This window comes from Gopherus evgoodei, chromosome 9 (genome assembly GCF_007399415.2).
Source record: "Gopherus evgoodei ecotype Sinaloan lineage chromosome 9, rGopEvg1_v1.p, whole genome shotgun sequence".
NCBI lineage: Eukaryota > Metazoa > Chordata > Testudines > Testudinidae > Gopherus > Gopherus evgoodei.
The window spans coordinates 79806836-79832837 of NC_044330.1; the positions used below are offsets into that span (position 1 = coordinate 79806836).

The following is a 26002-nucleotide window of genomic DNA, read 5'->3' on the forward strand; positions in this document are numbered from 1 at the left end:
CTCTCCTTTGCCCAAGGAACCAAGTTTTCTGTATGCACAGAACTTATATACCCTTGCGGTGAATAAGAAAGCAGTCCTGGAATGTTTACTTTTTTTCTTACATGGCAGTGCAGGGTAATGTCATTAGGTCACAATACTAGACACTTGTTTTATTTTTAATGCATTTTACAGTACTCTCCATAACAAAGGTGAAGCAGACCTGTACTCAATATGTTTTACAATACTTTAAGAAGAAGCTGATTAATAGTGTCAGTCTTCTGTAGAGGTTTCACATTTCTTGTAACAGATTAGAGGCCTGTGAAAGTCTATAGACATTAATTTTAAAATATATTTACCTGGAAGACTAGAACTGATTTTTACAGCCTCTTTGTTTATTTGTCAAATACATATTTGTAAATGTTTTCAAGGAAGCACTATAATGTTAGCAATTTTGGGATCAACTAGAGTTGAACAACATGGGCATCCAATTAATGTAGTTCAGAGACAGTGCTACATCACAGGCACAAGCCATACAGGCTTCACAATACAATGTTGAGACACTACTAGTAAAATTCACATATGCTACTAACTAGGGTAACCATACTTCCCTCTGCTGAATACGGGATACCTGGTAAAATTACTCGTATTCAAGCGTGTTCAATGGCAATCAATCAGAACTGTGCAGTATAAATATTCAAATTAACATCAAGTTGGCTGAGCCCCATTAAACAGAAATACTGCGTAGTTGGATTATTTTAATTTACCTTTTTATCTTTAAGGCTTTAGGTTTCACACAGAGAGCGATGACACACACACTGCTACTCCCCGCCCCCACAGGGAGATGTGATACACATACACACCCGTATCACACTCTCACATCTGGAGGGGGGTTGGGTGACCAACTGACTGATCCTCCTTGTCCCATGCTCTCTGCTCTCCATGCCTTCAGCAGCCACAGAGCCTGGCCAGAGAGGTGGCTCAGCAGGGAAGGGTGCCTAGGGGATGGAGCAGCCCCAGGATTCGTGGGGACAGGACCCAGGGTGGTGGGGGTGGGGACAGGCAAATAGGGTGCTAAGCCCCTGCCCAGGGGGCTGCTGTGGAGCCTACAGGTTTGGAGTGAGTACACGCTTAGCATGGGACTTTGGCACATGCAGTGCTCGGCTTCTTCTGGCCAGCAACGTGGGCCAAAGGGTCTTGGGCTTTCTCAGGGTGCCACCCCAGACAGAAGCAGTGGGGGAAGGAAGGAGTCTGCTGGCCAGGCTGCTGGTGAGCTGCGTGCTTCGAGCAGGGGCTGCTTCTCTGCTCAGCGCAGGGAGCAGGACACACCCCACTGTGGGGATATGGAGGAGCAGTGGGGGCTGAGGAGGGGATGAAGGAGCAAAGCAGGGAGAGGACAGCCAGAGGGGGAGCACATAAGGGGCCAATGGGTGGGCAGTAGAGGTGACACCTAACCAGCCACCACCTGGCACTCATCGGATGCCGCAGCTCGCAGTATGCAGCCAATGCCAGTTGGAAAGGGGATGGGGGGTGGGGCCCGGCTGGCTGAGAATTAAGATTGACAAGCTTCCGGTTTTCAACCGGAACGCATGGTCGAAAAGGAACTCTTGTGGCTACAGTCAGCACTGCTGACTGGGCTGCTAAAAGTCCAATTGACAGCACAGTGGGGCAAAAGTAGGATCCCATCCCTATTTGGTTCCAGGCAGCTCTCAGAGTTGGCAACACATGTCCCTCCAGCTGGGAGGCAGCCATGGGAACTCCATGTGCTGCCCCCGCCCTGAGTGCCGGCTCCTCAGTTCCCATTGGCCAGGAACCATGGCCAATGGGAGCTGCAGGGATTGTGCTTGTGGGTGCGGGCAGCATGCAGAGCCCCCTGGCCCCTCTGCCTAAGAGCTGAACATGCCAGCCACTTCTGGGAGCTGCCAGAGGTAAGCACGAACTAGCTGGAGTCGGCACCCCACATCCCCTCCCGCACCCCAACCTCCTGTCCCTGCCCTGAGCCCCCTCCCAAACCCCAAATCCCTCATTTCTGGCCCTACCCTGGAGCCCTGCACCCCCTTACACCCAACCCTCTGCCCCAGCCTGGTGAAAGTGCGTGAGCTTGTGGAAGAGTGAGCAATGAAGGGGGGATGGAGTGAGCAGAGGTGGGGCCTCAGAGAAGGGGTGAGGTGGGGCCTCGGGGAAGGGGCAGGGCAGGGAGCAGGGCAAAGGTGTTCAGTTTTGTGCAATTAGAAAGTTGGCAATCCTACTGAAAGCCCATACGCAGCGGGGGCTTTGCTGAGAGACTGGCAGGGGGAGCAGCCCAGCCCCACACGCTGCAGCTTCGCTCCACCACCAACCCTGTACACCCATCCCCACCATCGCTGGACTGCCCCATTCACTGCTGGTGGGCAGGCAGCTCGCGAGCAGGGATCCAGCCAGCAACTGGACCTACCGGTACTCATGGCGGGGAGGCAAAAAATATGGGACAATTTACCCACTTTTAAGAAAATGTTGGGACACCTGCAGGATGGCTTAAAAACTGGACTGTCCCATTAAAAATGGGACATCTGGTCACCCTACCACTAACAGCTAAGAGAGATGAGGAACAGTTGGCAAGTTTCATCCACCACCAATCAAAGCTGAATTGTGACAAATACATTCTTTTAGCTATTGGTACTATTTCTACCACCAGCCTTCTTCCCAAAGGCCCAACCCTGAATCCTTGTGACTCCAAAACTGAAATCAGTGGCAGCTTGAACACTCAGGGACTGCCAGACTGAGCCTTGATGTTGCAGTTTCATGACTACATGTAAAATACTTATCAAAGTGGACTCTAAGCACACCAGTTTGTATGTATAATGTAGGTATGGAATCATACTGAATGAATATATTTAAAAGTTTTATATAACGTTAGTAATTATATAGTCACTTGGGCATTTGGAAAGGTATTTTATTGTTTATTACCATTAAAGATAATAAAACTACTTAACTGACATAATTCTCTTTTAATTTTCAGGAAAGCAGAAGTAACAGGACAGTTAATAGACAGACTCTTCTGTACTCTCCATGGCACTCATGAGAACTACAGCAGGTGTCTGTGATGCACATTTTCATCTCTTTTAAAGAACAGAGAGAAAAATCTTGGATCACAGCAGTGGAGAAGGTACTCACCTCGGCTGCCTCTCTTGTACATGTTTGGTTCTTTTGACTCCCCTATCCAGCTGAACTCTGTAGGCAAAGAAACAGGCCTCAAGTCACCTGGAAATAATCAAAGAAGAACCAATTTAATTTTTGCAACTCATTAATAAAAGGTTGTTGTATCGTAGAATAATTAATGCTTGTAAACTGGTTAGAAAAATCGCCCTCCAGTGTAATCCCTTTTATTAGCATCCACTTATTATTAAGGTTACAACTCTCTGAAGCTTTTAAAAATCATGGGTCAGATTCAGCTTTTTGTTACAATATAAATTCCACTGATTTCAGTGCAGTTATTCCTTATTGTAATTGAGATTAGAGTTCTGCTGCTTAGCTATCTCCTGCAAGAGAGTTCCCAGCTCAGCAAGTAGATGATTTTGGATGGAGGAAAAAAAAAGCTTTCTAAAGAGGTTAACATGCTTTGATAAAATTAGAAAGGTCACTGATTCACCTACAATAATTCAGTCTAAAAATAGTAACATCAATCTTGTAACATATATCTGACTCTGAAAGTTACATGCTGGCTGATGTGGGCATCTTTTACCCACACAGAAAGTGAACTAACTGCAAATGCCTTGAGGAAAACAAAAGACATCTTGTGAAAAACAGAGATTCAGAAATGATGGTTTCCACTAGTCTTACCTTTACTGTAATATCTTCATTACAACCATGCTGAGTGAACCTGTAAGCCTCATTCTATACTATGAACCAGTAGTAGTTATGGTAGCAAGGCCATTAAACTAGGAATACTGACAACGGGGGGATGATCTTTTTTGACTTTGATTATCATCAATGAATACACAGAACCACCCTGTAGATCATAAGTCAATTCCTGTCTGAAATATTCATTCAAAAAAACCATTCCAGTCTAGCATTCCAGAGTCTAGTTCTGTGGTCTGCTTGTTTTGGAATCAAGTTATTTTCCAAAACATAAACATTGCCCAACAATCTTGTTCCTAAAATAATCATATATCTGAAAACACTATGCATAAAAGTTTCTTTTCTTATTTCCAATAGCTCATTTCCTCAATTCTACTGTTCATTACTGAAAAAAAGCATTTATGGTGCATAGCTACTGTACTGATGGATGAAAGGATTTTGTTATTTGCGGATATATGAAACATCTTCACTGGCACTAATTTATAATATTACAACATACATAAGTTATTTTTATAGGAAGATTTCTTTCATAATAATCCTGTCCTATAAATAATAAGATACTATTTACCTTGCTCCATTATTCTAATGGCACTTTTCTGTAACCATCATTTTAAATATATATATATATACAGTGAAACCCCGCTATAACGCGATGTTTGGGGTCCAAAAACTTCCATCGCACTAAATGCGGAGTCGCAGTATAGCAGGGTTTCAAACCAGTCAGTTTGTCAGTGGTCCCCAATGCGGTGCATTGATGTGAGCAGCCTAGTGCCCCTTGTGCCTGGTGCCCAGCAGGGGAGAGGAGGTGCGGCCCTCTGCCTGCTGGGGACAGAGAACTCCAAGGCTGAGGGCGCCGGTGCTGTCTGTCCCCGGCAGGAGCGGGGCCATGGCTTCTCTCCAGCTTCAAAAGGAGCCGTGGTTCCTCGCCTGCCGGGGACAGAGAGCACCGGTGCACACAGCCCCAGAGTTCTCTGTCCTTGGCAGGGGCGGGACCATGGCTTCTCTTGAAGCCGGAGAGAAGCTGCGGCCCTGCGCATGTCGAGGACAGAGAGCGCCGGCGCCCACAGCCCTGGAGTTCTCTGTCCCCGGCAGGCGGGGGGACTGCGGCTCCTTTTGAAGCTGGAGAGAAGCCGTTGTTCGGCTTCAACAGGGGCTGTGGCTCCCCACCTGCTGGGGACAGAGAGCACCGGCACCCGCAGCCTCAGAGTTCTCTGTCCTCGGCAGGCAGGATGCCGCGGCTTCTTTGTAAGCTGGAGAGAAGCTGTGGCCCCGCGACTGCTGGGGACATAGAGCACTGGTGCCCACAGCTTCAGAGTTCTGTCCCCGGCAGGCGCAGGGCTGCAGCTTCTCTCCCCTGCCATGGTTTTGGGGACCACTGGTACAGTACTGTATTATGCCTTAAAGGGGAGCCAACCTATGATCGCATTATATGCGATTTTGCATTATGGCAGGGCGTGTTATTGTGAGGTTTGACTGTAATTATAATAAAAGACATTTTTAGTATTTCTTATTTGGACTTTCCCTGACTTGGATTTTGACTTGGATTTTGCCTCTGTTATATTTCTTTAAATACTTTTGGTTTCAGTTTTATGTATAATGCCTTTCAACATTTGTAAAGACTGGATTGGGCACTGCACCTTAGAAGAACTGAACAAGATTAAGAAGATTATCCATCAAAATTAATTAAAAGTATACAGGCAGGCCAAACTTGACAGCAAGCTTTAGATTTTGTAGCAATAAACTAACAAAACTCAAGATCAACAAAAATCCTTCGTTGAAGTTAAAATAAATCATTCTAACTGCAAACATTTTTTAAAAAACAAATAATCATTCTCTTCCAGGGTTTGCAACCAAAACACAGCAGCACTATGCTAAGTGCATAAGATCCTGAAAGTAAAATGGACTAAAAACTGATTAATACAACTATGAATGCCGTGTCAAACTTGTGTGATAATGCTTTATATTTATTATTTCTTATCTAGTACAATATCTCACAGATAGTCCTTCAGTGCAGGGGTGCTGAGTTATATGGGCCCGTGGTACCCAGACTCCAGCAAATTCAGGGCCCGGAGGGGAACGGCTGCATCCATGTTCAGGGCTGGGTCTCTCCCCCTGGCCTCACCTGCCGCCCCTGCGCACTTCCCCCGACCGTCCTTGCCTGGCCTGGGCAGCAGGCAGCTGCTCCCTGCAGCTCCACGCTGCGCTCCCTCGCTGGCTGCTGCCAGTTACAACTTAGGGGGCAGCACCAGGGGCAGGCAGAGGCGGCTGCTGCACCTGCGGAGTGAGGAGGGGAGGAGGTGCATGGCAGCTCAGCTCCCCTCTTCCCTGGCAGGCAACTCTGAGTCGACTCTGGGAGGGGAGGGGCTTATCCTGGCTGGACCTGCTGAGCAACAGCCTGGGGAGGGCTTGGGTGAGTGTCCTGCTGGAGGGGTCCTCCCCTCTCCTCCTGAGCTCGCTGCTGCCAGTGGGGAGAGGGCTGAGGGGAATCCTCCTCTCTGGACCCCCACCCCAGCCCTGGGGCAGCCTGCCTATTGCACCCCAAATGCCTTAATCCCGGCCCAGCCCCACAGCCCTGTCACACCCCAACCCTATGTCCCAGCGCAGAGCCTGCATCTAGCACCCAAACAGCTTCCCAGAACGTACATCCAACACCCAAAGCCACTCCCACACCTCTTCCTGCACCTCAGCCCCCTGTCCCAGCCCAGAACCTCCACCCAGCACCCAAACTCCATCCCAGAGCCTGCATCCCTCCCGCACCCAAACTTCCTCCCATAACCTGAACACCAAACTCCCTCCTGCACCCAAACTCTTTCTCAGAGCCTTCGGCAGGTGTGTGTGTGTGGTGGTGGTGGGGGCGCCGGGACTTGGGCACATTCTGGGCACCACCAAAAATTATACAAACCTGCCGCCCCTGCTCCAGGGGTAGATCTAACTTTCATAAACAGACTCACAGGTACCTCACTTTCTCAAGGATTAAACAAATGTTTTATTGATCCTTCCGTGAGGTGGAAAAGGATGTGCACAAAACACTGCAGACACAAAGCCACAGTCAAAATTGCTGTTTTTCAGACCAAGTCTTCAGCATGCTCTCCTCACAGGTTTCACCCCAACACATGGATCTTAGCATTCAGGTTCAGGCCACCTGAAGCTTCCAGTGGTTAAACTACCCACACTCAAACCCAGGAACTATTTTTAATGGCCCATCTCCAGTTCTGACTGGTCCCAGATTCTGCCTTCTTAACAACTCTGTCCAATAAAAGATATTACCTCACCCACCTTGTCTCTCTAATATCCTGGGATCAACATGGCTACCACAACACTGCAAAAGAAAATCAGGGCAATTATCGCCTGAGTTTTCCGCCTAATTGTTCTTCAGGCAACCCAACTGATTCCCAGCTGTCAGCATTCTCTGCTGCTCTGCTCAACTGAAAGGAAGAAAGCATGAAAGGAACTAGAATAGAAAAATGCTGCAGCATAAGCAAATATAACAGGGTCGGGGAAAGACAAAACAAGACAATCTTTTCATACTCTATTTGTATCACATTCAGTCCCTTAATCATTCCACAACACAAGAGTCTTATAAACTACTGAAACCTCCTGTAATGGATCCAACTCCACAAAGCACCAGATAACTCTCTCATAATGTGCATGTACTTTACAATACTGATAAAGACAGATTGTGATTTCTTAGATGCAAGCAAGCTAAATTAAAGTGAGGATCTCTATATATTCTCCCAATAACAGAATTTCTATCCTTTTTGTTTCTTTTCTTTCCTCTCCACACTTCTTATTTCTCATTGTATTATCTTTGCCACATGAGACTGTAAATATGGTAGGGCAGGACCTTATTCTCTTTAATGTCTGTATAGCACCCATAAAAATATATTCAAATAATAGTGAGTGTTGATTTCCAGAACATAAAACCACAGATATGCTCATTTCTATTTATGTATAAACTTTGTCCAATATGGTCTCTGAATTTTCAGTAAATATAAGTTATTTAGACTTGGAGAGAATGCGAAAGAGGAAAGGACTATGACCTTCCAATTTACTGCTGAGCAAGCCCATGCTGAGATTTAGAGAGCATTAGTGCCAACCAGGACAGAGCAAACAGCATAAAAGACAGGAACTTGTGATGGGAGACAAACAAAACAAATTGCAGATTTTGCATATTAATTCTCATAATACAAAGCTCTGCTCCAAACAGAAGCAAAAACTGTCAAAAAAAAAGTCATGCTGAAATGTTCTCTGAATACCAGGAGTCAATATTGGATTGATAGCAATCCTAGCTATGACTTTAAAAAAGCTTTACTTATGTATGTCATATATATAAGCCAACATTAGTATTAGACATTCACAAAGGAGCTAGGGCACTGCTCTGCAGTTAAAAATAAAATCAGACATTTCCCGATTTAGATAGGACACCCGGCTGCTGTATGAAGGAGCTGATTGTTCATTAGACAGTTTTTAAAATGTAACCGGACAATTCTTAGTTTATTTTTTTCTCCTTTTCCTTCTAAATACATACCTACTCCCTTTTTAGGGACTTTAGGAGTCTCATACATTTTGCATTTAAACAGTTTGGCCAGGAGGCGGTGGTTGGATATAGATCTGTTCTGGTAAACATGTCATGACTAGGGTTCAGAGTCAGGAGTACAGAAATATTATGAAATTTGGAGTCAACATGGAAGAAATTCACCATATCAGCCGTTATCAGAAGATTTCTGTTATCTTGAGCTAAAATTTTATGAGGTTTGTTTATATGAGATTCTGGGAAAATGTTATGCAGAATTATTAGACAGATCCCTTCTGGTTATGGATCTGAACTAGTACCAAAACTATAGTGATGGTTTTGTATCAGGACTCTTGTCTGAAATTATAAGGGGTTCAGATCTATTGATTTTGGCTTACCCCTTATTTATAAAAGAACTGTAAAACAATATTGTTACTTCAAGGATATACAATGTGGGTTTAAACAAAATGAAATTTAAATTTAAAATACAGATGGAAAGAGTGATACTTATAATCGTTTTGTCAGATTACAGTTGTTTTGCACAACTCAATAAATAGAAAGATTTTTTTAATATTTAACTTTTATACTAGAATTCTCATGTCAGATTGTCATAAACAGATAAGTAAGAGTTAATAGAACAGAAGTACTTCATATCTCTTTTGCCTGTATCAGTGAGCCTGGCTGTCACCTGACCAGAGGGCCAATCAGGGGACAGGATACTTTCAAATCTTGAGGGAGGGAAGTTTGTGTGTGTGCTGTTAGATTTTGATTGTTGTTCACTCTGGGGGCTCAGAGGGATCAGACGTGCAACCAGGTTTCTCTCCAATCTCTCCGATACAGGCTCTTATAAATTCAGAATAGTGAGTACTAGGTAGATAAAGCGAGTTCGGCTTATGGTTGTTTTCTTTATTTGCAAATGTGTATTTGGCTGAAAGAAGTTCAAATTGGTATTTTGCTGAAAAGATTTTAATTTGTACTTGTATACTCAGGCTGGGAGAGTATTCCCAGTGTCTATAGCTGAAAGACCCTGTAACATATTCCATCTTTAATTTACAAAGATAATTTTTACTGTTTTTTCTTTCTTTAATTAAAAGCTTTTCTTGTTTAAGAACCTGATTGTTTTTTTATTCTGGTGAGACCCCAGGGGACAGGGTCTGGATCCACCAGGAAATTGGTGGGGAGAAAGGAGGGAAGGGGGAGAGAAAAGTTAATTTTCTCTCTGTGTTAGGATTACTTTCTCTCTCAGGGAGAGTCTGGGAAGGGGAGAGAGAAGGAGGGGGGAAGGTAGATTTTCCTCTCTGTTTTAAGATTCAAGGAGTTTGAATCACACAGTGATCTTCCAGGGTAACCCAGGGAGGGGAAGCCTGGGAGAGGCAACAGTGAGGGAAAGGGTTTACTTTCCTTGTGTTAAGATCCAGAGGGACTGGGTCTTGGGGTTCCCCGGGCAAGGTTTTGGGGGGATCAGAGTGTACCAGGCACTGGAATTCCTGGTTGGTGGCAGCACTACAGGTTCTAAGCTGGTAATTAAGCTTAGAGGAATTCATGCTGGTACCCCGTCTTTTGGACGCTATGGTTCAAAGTGGGGAATTATACCATGACACAGATAAAATGCATTGGACAAAAATCTGTACTTAAAGATGATTCAAATTGTCAGAAATACTCTCTCCATAAAAAAGATATTTACCTACAGAAAAAATTCTCCAATAATGAGGTAAAATAGGATATAAACTGACAGTGTAAAAAGGCATGCTCTGCTATCGCTGATTCTTAAATCATGACAAATACAAGTAAAAACAATTACATACCCTTGCTTCTGAGTCACATGCTTATAGATTTTTGTTTATGGGGCGAAAAGCATAGCAACGTACTATAAACCTCCACATTTTTACCTAGGTTAAATCTCCTGTTTGGTATGGGTGGCATATCAGCTTACAACGTAAAAATGACCCTATGCAGAAGATCTGAAAAAGAGGCCTGGATTGTCCTTCTCTATGCAGAAAACCTCTCTTGAAAATGCAAGGTTGAATTGAGGTTCATACACTGAGGGGCAGTTGTTTCTGACCTTTTGCTGGATGAAACAACTGTGGCTGGGAAGCCATGAAAATCCTTAAGCTCCATAGTAAAGCCAGGCTTCTATCTGGAAGATTCTGGGGTGGAGCAGTACTGCCATAATCTCTCTTGGATTCGAATACGTTTGGTTTACCCTGAATTCCAAGAGAGTTATAAAAAAAACATAAATGGCCATTCAGGATCATGGGCCAGATCTGCTCTGGCCCTTTTGTGTCAGTTGGCAGCACAAAGGGGACAGAAAACTAGCTAGCACAAAGTGCATAAATCAGTCTGTCTGAAGTAGTTTGAATGAATGCAAAAATACACATTGCTGGAATAGGGTTTGGAAAAAGGTGCATGTTACACCAATTAAGGCTGCCTAGATTCTATTTTGAATTCGGTTGAGATTGTCTAGAGATATTAATGTCATAAACATACAGTTAAGGGTTAATTCCTCTTTTACCTGTAAAGGGTTAAGAAGCTCACATAACCTAGCTGACACCTGACCAGAAGGACCAATAAGGGGACAAGATACTTTAAAATCTGGAAGGAAAAAAAGTCTTTTGTCTGTTCTGTGTGTGCTTTTGCGGAGTCAGAGATCCAGAAAACAACCATCTAACCCTTGTTTAAATTAGTGAGTATCTAGATAAGAATGTGGTAAATTTCTTTATTTTTCTCTTTGTCATTTCTTTTGCAAACAGAGAGAGAATCAAATTGGGTTTTGTGTAACTTTAAGGTTTTGCCTAGAGGGAAATCCTCTGTTTTGAATCTGTTGTCTGTGAGATCATCTTGCTTTCTAATCTCACAGAGGTATTTCTTTAATCCTTTTTCTTTAATTAAATGTCTTCTTTTAAGAACCTGATTGATTTTTCCTTGTTTTAAGATCCAAGGATTTTGGATCTCGGCTCACCAGGAATTGGTGGGGAGAATTTTCTTGAGTCTACCTAGGAAAAAGGGTATAGAGACTTGGGGGAGTGAAGTTAGTCAAATCCTGCAGGAAAGGGAGGATAAGGACTGGGGAAAATTGCGGGAAGGCAGAGTTCCCAAATGGCTCTCCCTCAAAAGTTTTGTTAAAACATTTGGTGGTGGCAGCGACTGTTTTGCCTAAGCTGGTAAAAATAAGCTTAGAGGTTACTCATGCAGGTCCCCACATCTGTACCCTAAAGTTTAGAGTGGGGGGGACACCTTGACAATTAGGAACAACGGTCATGTTTTTATTCCTAAGTATAATATCCGTCCTAATAGAGAAACTAAAAGGAAAGGAAAATTGCATCTAGAAAAGCCATCCAGCATGGGGAGAAAAGCAGCATTTTGACCGTCAGGCTGCTTTACAGAACCTTCCAGAGTCATAAGCTGCATTGGCAACTAAGCTATCAGCAACTGTAGAATAATTACATTAAAGGAGGTAGACTAAGATCAATGCACAAGAAAGCAGCTCTCAAAACTTGGCCCCTACAGCTGCCAAGCATGCTTTTTATGCATATTGTATCAGGCTGCAGCCCTGGAACCCAAGGCAGATGACAAGTAAGGAGCATTAGGCATAACTAGAGGCAAGTTTAAATGTCAGTGTAATAGGGTTGGTCTGTCCCCTTCAAGGGCAGTAGAAACTATGTATCAGTCACCCCCTGGCATGACTCTTTAAGGTTCCAGGAGTTTTGGGGTTCTTGAGGGCCTAGTGAAAGGCAGAGGCAGATACTGGGAAAGAAGGAATTAGTATTTGGGGAAAGTTCATGCTCTGGTTTCTTTAAAGTCCCAGGAACTCTTGTAGAACAGGGTGGGAGCAAAGCTGGCACAAATCCTAGGAAGGAGGGCTGCATATAGGCTGCATTCTCCCTCATAAGAGGGACGCTAGCAAGAGAAGGACTGCTTCATGCTGAGCTTTCCCAGTGCAAGGATGGAAGGACTGAATTTAAAAAAATGGCCAGCTGAGAGATGCTGATTTAAGACTGCAGCTGGTCTGAATTAGCAGAGCCCCAGAAGGAAGGTTGAGGGAATCCTGATCCTAGGAGAAAAAACTTGTGTGGCTTATAGCACACAGGGCCCAGAAGGAGGGCTGTGGAATTCTTGAATACAACTCTGAATTACTACACAGGTCCAGAAGGAGGCTGTGGGACTCTAGATTTTAGGCCTGTCTGAATTAGCACACAGGCTCCCATCAGAAGGGGCAACAGAACTTTGTACATGGAGTCACATACCAGATATGGACTGGTTACAAAGCTTCCAACCCAGAGAGATACATCAGATGTGTTTCCCTTAAGATCCTTTAATGAACTGCCAGGTATAGCTGTTGTATGCTCAAATGACGTATGCAGTGTTGCTTGAAGCTGTGTTGGTCCCAGGATACTAGAGACCCAAGATGGATGAGGTAATATCTTTTATTGAACCAACTTCTGTTGATGAGACAGAAAAGCTTTTTAGCTACACAGAGCTCTTCCTCAGGTCCAGGAAAGGTATTCAGGGCATCACAGCTAAACTATCTGTTCAACCTTGTATTTAGCTGTGACACACTTTCTGTAGCTCAAAAGTTTGTCTTGCTCACGAACAGAAGATAGTCCAATAAAAGTTCAGTATGGACCAGTCAGTTAAGTGTCTCTGAATTGTACTGATTTTCTAATTACAATATGTGAATGCCTAATAATTTGGTAATTTGGCTGTCCATTAGTTACAAAAACAGGCTGTGATTGGTTTGGAATCTTGGAATCATCTTCTTGTTCTGAATCCGCCATCTGTAGAGTTTGCTCTGCTGATTGTTCTTTCTGAGGAACAAACTGTAGATGTGACAGTTTCCACTGAACTCTCCCCTGTCGGTCTCAATTACATATGATCTGGATCATGAATTCTTTTTCTTTACAACACCTGGAGTTCTCCATCCTGTTGGACACAAACACTGTCACATATTCTAGACCTGTCAGTTCTCTAACTGAGTGATGTCTGTTGTACAAGTTTTTATAAGCTCCTATTGCCTTTTTATCTGATTTGGCTACTGTCTTCATGTCTGGGCACTTAGAGATTGATTATTTTCCAAAGATGGAACAGTAGTTCTCAATCATCTTCCCATCTGGAGTTGGACTAAGCTATATCCAGTAACTGTTATCAGTGATCTGTAACTCAGAATGGGAAGAAATGGATCTTCTTGCTGTAGGACTTTCTTAGCTATCTGTACAGCTCTCTCAGCCTCTTCTGTGGGCTGCTAATAATACGACCAAAATCATATTTAGTTTGGAATGACAAATTCCACTGCAGTGAATTGTGGTCCATTGTCCTTCACTAGTTGTTCTGGAATGGTAGAAATGGCAAAAGTGCACTTCAGTTTCTCGATAACACTGTGAGACATATTATGTCTTTCAGATACGTTATTTCTATATACCTGGAAAAATAGTTCACTACAACCAGGTACTGATGTCCTCTGAATTCACATAAATCTGCAGCTAATATTTTCCAAGGTCTGTCTGGTAGAGGTTTTGTTATTAAAGTAAGGGTGGCTCTAGGTATTTTCTCGCCCCAAGCATGGCAGGCAGGCTGCCTTCGGCGGCTTGCCTGTGGGAGGTCCGCCGAAGCCGCGGGACCAGTGGACCCTCTGCAGACATGCTGCCAAAGTCAACCTGCCTGCTGCCCTCACGGCGACTGGCAGAACGCCCCCCATGGCTTGCCGCCCCAGGCACGTGCTTGGCGTGCTGGTGCCTGGAGCTGCCCCTGTATTAAAGAATCTTTACATTGTGTTGGTCTGATATGTCTTCATGTGAACATTGCAGATCTTTTATTGTTTATGTCCTTGCTGATGCCCAGCCACCACACTGACTGGTTAGCCTGTTAATGGCATTTAGTTAGTTTCACTTTCTTAGTCTCCTTTAGATACTTGGGACAGGTTGTCCAAATGTAATTTAGAGCTTCTTGAAGTTGTGTATCTGTCATGGTTGCTTGTTCTAACTGATGCAGACTCTTTTCTGACACTGCTCAGTATGCGTCCACAGCATCTATGCACACCTGTCCATCATCTTCGAGTTGAAATTGTGAAATTCCTTTAGCCAAAGGAAGTGCTAAACTGGCAACATTTATCACAATCCTTGGGATATTTTGCTTCTGAAGATTACCTTTGGGGTTTACCAGTGCACCTGAAATTTTCCAAAGAATGATATTAGAACTGTTAATAAACTCAAATGGAGTTGTAGTTTTTATGGATGATATTTTGATAAATGGATCATCAACCAAAAAACACAACAAAACCCCTAACATTTAATCAGTCAGTCTAGACTGAAGCTACATAAGGAGAAGTATGTTTTCTGTCTACATCAAACTGAGTTTTTTGGGACAGACAACAAAACTATATGGAATCAGTACTACTTCTGAGAAAGTAAAAGCCATTCAGGAGTTGAAAGCATCAACAAATATACTAGAACTGAGACATACTGGGCTGGTAAATTACCTTGGTTGATACGCACAAGCTCTTTCTATAGTGATAAAACCACTGAATGAACTATTAAAGTCTAACACATTGCAGCTATCGGACCACATCAAGAAACTGACTGCAAGGAGAAAATAACCTCAAGAGCTCTAATTCTCAAGTACTGTGATGTGAACAAACCCACAATGGTAACCATAGATGTAAGCAGCTATAGTCTAGGTGGAATATCGCTTCAACAAGGATCTGAGTGGAAGCCAATTACATTTTGATTTTACATGCTCACAGAAACAGAAAAACTATATGCATAGTTTGAAAATGAGTGCCTGGCAAGTGTATGGGCATGTCATAACTTTTACAGATATCTGTGAAGACTGGATTCTTTTATACTGATAACAGACCATAAACCACTTATAACCCTCACCAAGAGAAAAGATCTAGATCAACCACTGCTGAGATGCCAACCTCTATTGATAAGCTTAATGGATTTAACTTACATTCCTGGGAAAAATCCATTAGTAGCGGACAATCTTTTACAGACCCCAGCATCACAGCTCATAGATTCTATGCATCTATTGTATGCTCAGATATGGTAACTACAAGAAAAACACTACAACCTCATTCCTCACAAACTCACCCCAAGGACCTTCTACATGCGTCCCAAGATACACAAACAATGGAACCACGGCATACTGATCACGCCAGGCCATACTTACTGAAGAAATACCAGGACTCACAGAAACTGTCCTCAAACCACTTACTACACAAAAGGCCAGTTTCCACCAAGACACTACCAACTTCCCCAGAAACTCTGCAACATTAACAATCCCCCCCAGTACACCATCTTTGCCACCATGGATGTCACCTCTCTACACACCAACATCCCTCACTATGACAGCAACAATGCCTGCTTCAAATACTCACAAAATAATGAACAATGCTCAGAAATCTACCCTAAGCCCATTGTCAAACTCATCCATTTCATCCTTTCCCCTCAACAACTTTACATTTAACAACAAACACTTTGTCCAAACCATGGGAACAGCCTTGGGTATTAGTATGGCTCCCCATTATGCCAACTTCTTCAAATGCCATTTCCGGGAAGAATTTCTACATCAATGATATTTTCATCCTTTGGACAGATGACCTAAACTCCCTCATAGATTTCCACCACAACTTTAACAATCGCTACCCATTCATCAACCTTTCTCTAGAACATTCCCTCACCAATGTCAACTTTCCTGACACCACAATCAGCTTCAACAATGGAACCCTATAAATGACTATATACAAAAAAACCCACAAATCACCACACACAACCTCCACAGATCCAGCAGCCATGTCATGAAAGAAATATTTCCTGAACCCCCTCTCCTGGCCTTCAAATAACCCTTCAGTCTCACCAAGCACATCATCAGAAGCAAGCTTCACACAGATTAGAACACACCAACTCAAAGCAGCACTCGATCCTAAACCTGCAGACATATCTCCACTGCTGTGATGATCAACGCCACCCAACATACCTTTCAAGATCCATGGGTCCTACACATGCCTATTGCTTACAAATAGTTGCTGGTATGGATTCAACATAAACAGAAAGAGAGGCACCTAATAATAATATTCTTTTCTTCTCTAACTGTTGTCTTCTATCAGAGTGTCTCAAAGCATTTTACAAAATCCCCCTCACTCATTTTTAAACTTGTGTAGTCTAGAAAAAACATAGCATATACATATTTAGTTATGCAGAAATTGTGACCATAGAACTTATTTCACTGAGAAGTTGGATGTGATGCTTAAATCTTTATCAGAATATATCTGAATTCTGCAACAACTTTACACTCACATAACAACAATACACCAAATGGAACAAGCTTTTCTCACATGCTTGTAAGTTTACTTCACAAAATATTACAAACCTAGATCAAGCTCCCTAATCTTTGGGCAGTATTTCTAATACACATCTAAATTTTGCAAATGAACCCTATCTTTATAATGAGTTAAACCAAAACCTCAGGTTCAATTATCTCCAAACTTACAGTTGTTTGCAATCTCCATCTGCACTTCTGCCATTATGGCCTATCTCTAGTTTAAATTAGAGGAGTACTAAAATATTTTTGAAATTTCTCGAGGAACCAAGTTAAGACACCTTCCAAAGATTAAGACTGAGACAGAAAAGGAGATGCGTTTTGATCAATATTTTCCTATTATCCTAGAAGCCCAACTTAGGCATGGAAATACTTCTCTGAGGGAAGGAAAAATGAGAACATGAAACAATGTTTTTTTAAAAAGTAGTATTCTATAGGTTTAAGTTTCTCATCCAAACATCTTGGATTTAAGGGCTTTTCAGATTTGCTCTGAGAAAATCCAGGAAGAGAAATTTCTCAAGGTTGCCCTCAACAGCCTAGTAAATTCTGTGCTGCCTAGTCCTGTCTCTATAGAGATCGTGTACATATCTGGAGATATGCCAGTCCCATTTTAAGGATTTTTAGAAATACCAGTTGTGCAGTTACTCATGTTTGCATAGAAACCAGTTCTTATAATTAAGCATAGAGGGCTTGTGATATCCACTGACTTTGTAGCAAAAATCCTGCTTCTGCAGTGTAGCCAATTATGCGGTCATATTCTTATTAGTCCTTTGTCCATATATTACAAATAAATGTCACATATCAACCGGATTCACCAATGAGCATCCTTAATTTCCAAAAGCAAATTCACTGGCAATTCTAATGTTTTTTCCTATGGGAGTAAGTCACGTAGAGTGACTGCATCCAGGCTTTGTATCCTCCCAACAGCCAACCAAGCCCCAAAAATGCAGGAATGCTAGGAGTTTAGGGAAAGTAGGCCTTATTGGATCCACCCTTCTCTTTCATTAACTTTCATTATCTTCATGAGTGGCATTGGTTTAACGCTTTCTATGGAGAAGAAGAGGTGGAAGCATTAAATTGCAGAACTGAATTTTTCTGGAATTTCATTTAAAATTCAGTACCTTGAGGTTAGTTTCTGCTAGTGCTTTACATGGGGGATGCACAAACTAAAGTATTATAAGAGAATTACAGTAGGAGAGAAACAACACAGAAGAGAACCTCTCCAAGATACACAGTGTACACCTTTCAGCGTGTAAACATTATTTACTATTAAAGTTAGTTCTCCTGCAGCAAAATAGTCATCAGGTAAAGAGTAGCATGTGCTTATGTTTACAAAGCTATATATGTCACCTAAAAAAATCATTAGTGGAAGGTTCCTGTGTTTTTTTGCAGTTTCCCAGAGGAATGCAAGTATGTTGCACAGATTCCAACTCTGCTTTTAATGAGTCTGTTAAAAGCCATTTCTTACAGTATTTATCATCATTTCTTTCAAGAATAATTCAAATGTATTTTGGGAAGTGGAGGTCAGAAAGTTGAAGCAGAAAGGACAAACCTTATACTTGTGATTAATTCCTGACAGTAATCGGTGCAACTATTTAGAATTATTCCAAGTGAAACAAAAGACTAAGGATCAAATTGAGCCCCAAACATTCATATGGGTAGCTGACTGACTTCAGTGGGAGGTGTTTGCATGTATCATAGGACAGAAAAAATGGTTACTTACCTTTCTGTAACTGTTGTTCTTCAAGATGTATTGCTCATATCTATTCCAGTTAGGTGTGTGCACACACCGTGTGCACAGAAGTCGGAAACTTTTTACCTAGCAGTTACCTGTCGGGCCAGCTGGGGAGCCCCCTGGAGTGGCGTTCTATATACGACCCTGCCGGCCCAACCCCACTTTAGTTCCTTCTTGCTGGCTAGTCCGACAGAGGGGAAGGTGGAGGGGAATGGAATAGATACAAGCAATACATCTCGAAGAGAAGTAAGCAGTTCTTGTAGGACTCTAAAGTCCGTCAGAGGTGGACCAGACGTGGACATGCCAGCCACAGTCTCATCAGGGGAGGACGAAGACAACTCCACCAGGAGAGCCGGGACGGAGGTTGCTCCTTGGTCAGCTGTGAATAGCTCTTCCCCGGCTCCTGGGAAAGCCCCTACCATGGGTGCTGACTACATGGGTTGCTCCGGGTCTGGAGGGGGAGGCTGAGGGTCGCGTCAGGAGGCCATGTGTCTGAGTGTGACGACGACTTGGCAACCGGGGCGGGGGGTGTGCCCTGGGCCTGAGTCGTGGGGAGCCCTGCAGGGCAGTCGTTGAATGCAAAACTGCCCTCAACTACTAAACTACACTTAACGCTACAGTAACACTTAACACTAAGATAACTATCAACAATTAATTAACAAAGGTAACTAGTAAAAGAAAGCTAGGGATAAGTGGAGCACTTGAGAAAAAGAGACCACTTTTCCAATAACCGTCACGGACGGTAAGAAGGAACTGAAGCGGGGTCAGGCCGGCAGGGTCTTATACAGAACACCATATTGGCGCCACTCCAGGGGGCTCCCCAGCTGGCCCGACAGGTAGCTGCTAGGAAAAAAGTTTCCGATTTCTGTGCACGCAGCGCACGCACATACCTAACTGGAATTGATGTGAGCAATCACTCGAAGAAGAACCAGTCTCGTAGGGAGTGCCCTATCTGACAGAAAGGGTAATTCTTTTCACTGGTGACAACAACAGTGAAATGTCACTCTCTCAACCAAACAAAAATAAAAATCAATCTAATGTATTGCAAGTTACATATATTTATCTATCTATCTATTTATAAATATGCTCAGCACATACCATCTTAAAGGTGTGTGATCCTCACAAGAAAATAATCTCTACTGTACTGAAAAGAAAAAGACCACAAATACAAGAGTAAATTGGCTTCCAGTATGTTTCAGTAATATTTTAAAATTCACTGATCAATAATGTTCATCTTTAACAGATACAAATATATTTATAGCTCAGCAACTCTTTTACAATGTATTATGTACAATACTTGATTTCTACATAAAAACAGAGTTTCTTATTGTTACAATATCTTGCAATCATATTTAGCAGTAACCATCCTAGGATCTCAAACTGCATTGCAAGCATTAACTAATTAATTGTCACAATACCTTTCAAGGTACTAAGTGATTATACACTTTAATACAAGGTTAAATTAGGAATGACATTTCATTTTGCAGATGCTTTCATCTTCTACCAATGCCTTTTTAGGCAGTTTCATAATATTTTAGTATTTCTGTAAGTTGCAGATAGGAATCTCTCCAAGAGACCGTAGGTAGAGACTAATAAGTGAAAGTGGCATCTATTTCCCCATTCATTAAAATTTTTTTAAATAATTTTCACACACATTCTTGTGGGTTTGAAGGAGATAATGTATTGAAAAAAATCTTGCACCTTGATCCTGAATGTTTAATAATACTAACATCCAGTTACTATTCAAAGCAAAAGCATATTTCTATCTCCTTTTGCTCCCAAACAGGTCATAGAATGATTGTGAGTTGATAAATAATATAGTGATACAATTTGTTAATCCAGTCAACTTCTGAAGACCAAAGCAATCAAACATACCATGAGTGGGTGTTTTTTCTCTTCTCCGAACTCCTGTGGTTCTGCCTCTCTCATAGTCAGAGCCCATTGGATGGCCCTCATCTTCAATTAATGTGTAATACTTCCCACTTTCATGCTCCATAAAGTAGCTAGGTGACTCGGAGCCTTTCATTCCAGACTTTCCATATTTGCTGATGTCATCACAAGACATTATTCCAATTTCATCCCTAAAAATATTGACATAAAAATAATCCAAAGAGATATAGGGAAAAGGATCATTTAATGATGAAGACCTAAAGTGAACCTACCACTTCCCACTCTGTTCTAAACAATAGTGCATCATTATTAGGATATAATTTATTATGTGAAAGAGAAATTCGATATTTTACACTATTTGGCAGTAACTGAAAAATAAAGTGAATGTACCTGCAGCCAAAATAGAAAGCAGTGCTGAGCATTTTTTTCAAATTTCTTTAAAATAATTAGCTGAAATAAATTATTTTGCTTTCAGTGTTTAGCAGACTTAAGGGACAAGTAATACTCATTTTTACAAAACATTGTATAGGCATTGACTATAATCATAAAAGAAAAAAACACTGTTTCCAATATAAATTCCTAATGTGCTGATTATCAAAGACTCTGTGCTTAAATTTTACATCAAGTTAAAGAGGCAACAAATCTCAACATTGTCACTGCGGAATAAGAATAGTTTTTTACCCTACGTTAACTGTGTTTCTCCAAGATCTTGCAGTCTGTGAACCCCACTAAACATCTGCAGGTGCCTTGAAAACCCGAGATCAAATTCTTATGAACAGCAAGGTCTCTTGTGACATGCAACGTGTGCATCCTCATGCTCATATGCGAGGGCATAAAGAGTGGAGTGATGCAACCCTTCCTCAGGTCCCTCACAATTCCTGTGACAGCTGAGGATTCAGAGAGTGGGGATGGAGGGTGGATCAAGGGATTCACACAAACATCATCTTGGATAATCACTGTTACTGTAGATTAAGTAATAGTTCTTTCTTCTTCAAGTATATGTCAGTGTGGATCCTACTGTAGGTGACTGGCAAGTAGTGTCCCCTCTGGATGATGGGCGAGGAGTTTCAGCTGCATTAGTCAAACGGATATTATAGTACCACCCTCCTGAACTTGGCATCTATCCTGGTGGTAAGTCCACTGCATAGTAGTCCCTGAACTGGGGAGCACAGAGGAATGTTTTGAGCTGGGTGCAGTGGGGTTCTGTTGATGCAAGCCTCTGAAAACACCCAGCATATGTAACTTCTGTAGATACCAAGGTTGCAGAGTGGCCAAGAGTCTTTTAGCAAATGGAATGTTCCATGAGTTCTGCTACTAAAGAGCTTCATCCTTCAAAGGGCAGCTGCTGTATGGTGACACGTGAGGACTGAGTGGTGAGGATCTGCCACAGCCCCTTTGCCAGCTTGAGTGTGCCCTACTTTACTGAGAGGGCAAACCAGGCTGAGGTTGTGGAGATCAGTACATTAAAGTGCTTGTGAGATCTTTCTTGGATCACCTTGGTTTCAGTGGCCTGGGTTTCCACAATCAGCAGCAGGAGGGCATAGAAAGACTTAAAGTTGCTGTCAGTGTTGGAGCCATGACTTCATTTGGTGATGGTCATGATTCCTGAGATGCAAACAAAGATTAATGCTGTCCCTCCATTGCCACCTGGTTCCGGATGCTGACATCTGGCTCTAGTGTGGGTGGCCTGGCTGCGAAGTGGGATGTCCCCCACTTCTTGATGCATGCAAAGGGGGGAGGATCTGTTCTGGAACATATAGTATGCTGGTCCCCAGTATGGCCAATATGACTGAAGTGGCATGCTATAAGTGTATTTGCCCAGTTGAGGTTAGCTGGCCCAGTGCCATTCACATTTTGCCTAAGGTGGGTCCCAGAATGGGTGGCTTCTGGAAGCCTCCCTTAGGTCACTCTCCAATGATAGCATAGAAGGATGTTTACTTGACACCATCAAGAACAAGTAGATTAGAGAGCGGAAAGAAGAGTAAGTTTCCTCAACAGGTATGGCCATAGAGGGGGAGTGGTCCCAGTACCAGGTGGTGCTGGTGCTAGCTGCGGTTCTGGTATGATAGATGTCCCTGGTTCCTCTGCTGAGGTACAGCTCAAACTGTTGACAAGCTCAGCAGTGAGGTCAGTACTGGATCTTTTTACCTGCATGGCTGGCTTCCCTCTTCTGACTCATAAGAGATCGTGCCTTTGTATTTGCAGGAGTGGCATTTAGAATCCTTGTTGAGTAGTCCAGTGTGGTGCTTGGAGCCATGTTTATGCTTCATCTGGCCTTGCCTCTCAGAGTCACCCTACATAGTCAAGGGTGCAGCCGCTGGACCTGTTGTGTCAAGGATGCTGATGCCAAGATTGTTAGAGCTGAAGTTGTCAGTGCTGAGGTTATTGATGCTGATGTTGTTGGTACTTTCTTCTTCCCGGACTCTGAGGTGTGGGGTCTTCCTGAAGGACAACTCGTCAATGATGATTTTTTTCTTCATTCTGGCTCTTACTGTTTCCTCAGGGTCAGAACAGGTATAACTTGAGCTGAGCATCCCTGCACTTAGAGTCCTTGAGGAGACCTGTCTGGGAGGTGGCTCTCTCCCAAGCAGAAAAAGCATTACCTATGTCTGTCTCTGAGATGAATGAGGTTGTCACAGGAAGGGCAGGGACTGAATCTTGCCAGCTTAGGCTATGTCTACACTGCAAACCAGGGGTATGTTTCCCTTGCTTGTGTTCATATACTCATGCTAGCTCTCACTGAGCTAGCATGAGCATAAATAGAAGCATAATTACAGTAGCACGGGTAGTGGTAGTGGAGGCCCATCTGAGCAGTATGGAGTACAAACCCACAGGAAATTGGTGGGTATGTACTTGACACAGCTCAGTCCTGCCTCCTCTACTGCCACCTGTGGTACCACAGCTACACTGCTATTTATGCTCATGCCAGTTTCATGAGAGGAACCACAACCCTAGCATGTTGTGTAGACATAGACTTAGAATCTGCTATGAGACATGGTGGTTGGTGAGAAGTGCCTCAGCTGTTGTCTAAGAGCTTGCTGATGAGTTTTCTTTTTTTCCGTTTCTTTCTTTTAAACATCTAATTTGGAAGGGTTGACAATATGAAGTTCTTCACCTGTGAAAAATACAGGTATTGAAGCTCACAAGAGATTAGTGGGTTGGACATTCACTAGGTTCTATCTTGCTGCCTTGGGCAGTAACACAGAACTGAAGGATGGTCGTGGCTGCTCTGCCCATTAAACCCTCGCATGGAAGAGCAAGGAGGCACAGGGCACATGTGAGACCTGGACAGACACTGCTATTCAAAAGATACCAATTTCTACATGCATGTGTGCTTGCAATGGGATCCTTACTGACACATACCCTAAAACTCTTGTTCCAGTGGAAGGAGAGGGGCGTGGAGAAAGGGAATTGGTCTCTGGATTTCAAGTTGAGGTTTTGAAAACTCAAAAACCTCAATTCTCAACTGAAACTACTAGGTTTCACCTTGTATCAGGTTAAAAGTGCACAAAGCTGCTGAGTCTTGCAGAACTTTCTCCCAAAACCAAGCCTGGCCTTGCTCAATTCCAAATGGACCACCTCCTCACCACACAGGTTTCTCATGTTCACTCCACACCCTCCAACAACTTCACAGTTCACTTAACTCTCTCATGCTTCTCACTCTTCTGGCCTCCCTGGGTGACTTACTCCTAATATTCTATCTTCTGGGAGAGCATCAAAGTAAAGCTTTGGTTCTTACAATCCATAGGAAACCTCTGCAGAACATTAGATTTCCTGCCCAGTGCAATTCAGAAACAGTGGGATCCTAAACACTGAAAGTTTATCTTTCTGCTAATGACTGAGCTGGCTTCTAACTCATTCTAGAGCTGAGAAATGCCTTAGAAGGCACTGGTACTATCTGAAGATATTTCCTTTGGAGGGGAAAGGGAGATTTCCCTTTGCTGGTCCCCTGGAAACAAAAGATGAGGAATTATACCAGATGGTCATCCCTGAAAAGTCAGAAAGGGATTTTCTGGCTGCCTCCTTAAAGGTGGCAGACAGGGGTAGAGGGACTACTAGATCACTACTAGAAGTGCAAGCCTCTGAATGAGATAGAAGTAGTCTCACCAAAGTCAATGAAACTTCTCACATGATTAAAGTTATGCACCTGCTAAAGAGCTTTGCTGATCATGGTCTAAAACAGGTTTTAGTGTCATCACCCAGACAGCTGTTCAGTGGAAACAAAAGGTGCTATGACATTATTAAAACCAAAAGTCACTCAGAATTTTGGTATCCTGGCTAACACATTCCTTCCTCTTAATTCCACTGCACATTAGCTGGCAATCCAGAATAGTGCTAAACTTTCATGGCTCCATAGAGGATGATAGTTATGATATTTTCTACACATAGCCACTCTGTTACAGCTTTTTATTTTAATTAAATACCTTGTACAACATCTTGGAATATTTGATTATACATAAAGTGGAAGGGAAGAAAAAAAATTGTTTCTGTTTTCTAGTCTGAAGCAATTGACCTGTAAAATATTGCCTGAATATGCTAAGATTCATTGGGAGATTTACCTTGGGCCATAAAGTCCTGACATGGGAGAGAGGATGAAAATGTCCTGAAGAGCAGAGCTGTCAATTTTTGAGGACATGCCCATTGTGCTGGTTGGTGTTGTGGAGCTGCTTGTTGGACTGGTTGGAATCACAGGCTGTGAAAGAGAAACAAATTAAAAATGAAACTTACCATTTCCATGCTACATTTCAGCAGTGCTCTAACAAAGCTAAACTGTGTTTTCCTAGAGGGGATCACCATTCTCTTGGCTGCTTTCTTTTTTGGATTAGCCATAATTACAGCTTCTTGCAAAAGAGATGTTTATTGAAATTTTCCCCTGCTTTTGTAAGCATTGCAAGACCAAAGTTATTTGGTAGAAGAGGCTGAACTAAAGCAAGCATATCTGTATTAGTGTTAACTCAATAAAGTATGATCTTTAAACTTCAAAACAATAAGCAACAGATTAGAGAATACTTAGAACACTGGGGTATGTTAAACCCACCCGATGCTGGACTGCAGGATAGTCATTATTAAAATGAACGTAAAGTTGCACGTGGTTTATGTTCTCCAACTGACCCTCTCCCCACTACTGATTAGGGTGGCCACTAGTGTATGCCCAGAACTCTGGACATGCTGTTACTTCTGAAAACGGCATCAGCCCTCCCCTGTCTTCATGACCCTGCCCTTGCTGTCATGATCTTGCACGCATGGTTCATGCAAGGTCACACCAGTGGTGTGGTCTTCAAAATGGCAGCCTCCATCCTACGAGGCGATATCAGACAAAACCAAATCCAGTTTTATATCAGTACTGGACAGCGGACAAACCTTGGGGGGGGAAAACAGGACAGTCCAGCTTAGAACTGGAGGAATGGCCTACCTATTACTAATTCAAGCAGATATTTCTGCACTTTCAATAGCTCTTCTCTGTATTCCTATGGCAACACAACACCCATAAGTTCAATGTATAGTATTAATTCCCTGCTAAAAGGTGTGGAGTTGCTCCAAAAGTTGGGATTTGTCAGTGGGAATGGAATTAATTATATACAGAAGCTAGTTGTTTCCAAATAGGATTTTCTCTTGGCTGTATCTGACGAGGGAATTTCTACAGTGTATCCCAGGCTTTAATTGTATTTAATTATAGACTGTACAATACAGATGCTATATGGAAGAGTTCAGAACCATAATATTGGGGGAGGGGGAGA

General features: G+C 42.8%; 1 protein-coding gene across 1 annotated transcript in view; it reads right to left on the reverse strand.

Moving 5' to 3' along the window:
* The window catches only part of LOC115657916 (connector enhancer of kinase suppressor of ras 2-like), a 521635-nt gene that overhangs the window by 153776 nt on the left and 341857 nt on the right, over positions 1-26002 (reverse strand). Inside the window, exons 10-12 of the mRNA XM_030576266.1 lie at positions 24824-24957; positions 20250-20455; positions 3132-3216 (exon numbers count right to left, since the gene is read on the reverse strand). Of these exons, the coding sequence (XP_030432126.1) occupies positions 3132-3216; positions 20250-20455; positions 24824-24957 (425 nt within the window). The remainder of the gene's footprint in view (positions 1-3131; positions 3217-20249; positions 20456-24823; positions 24958-26002) is intronic.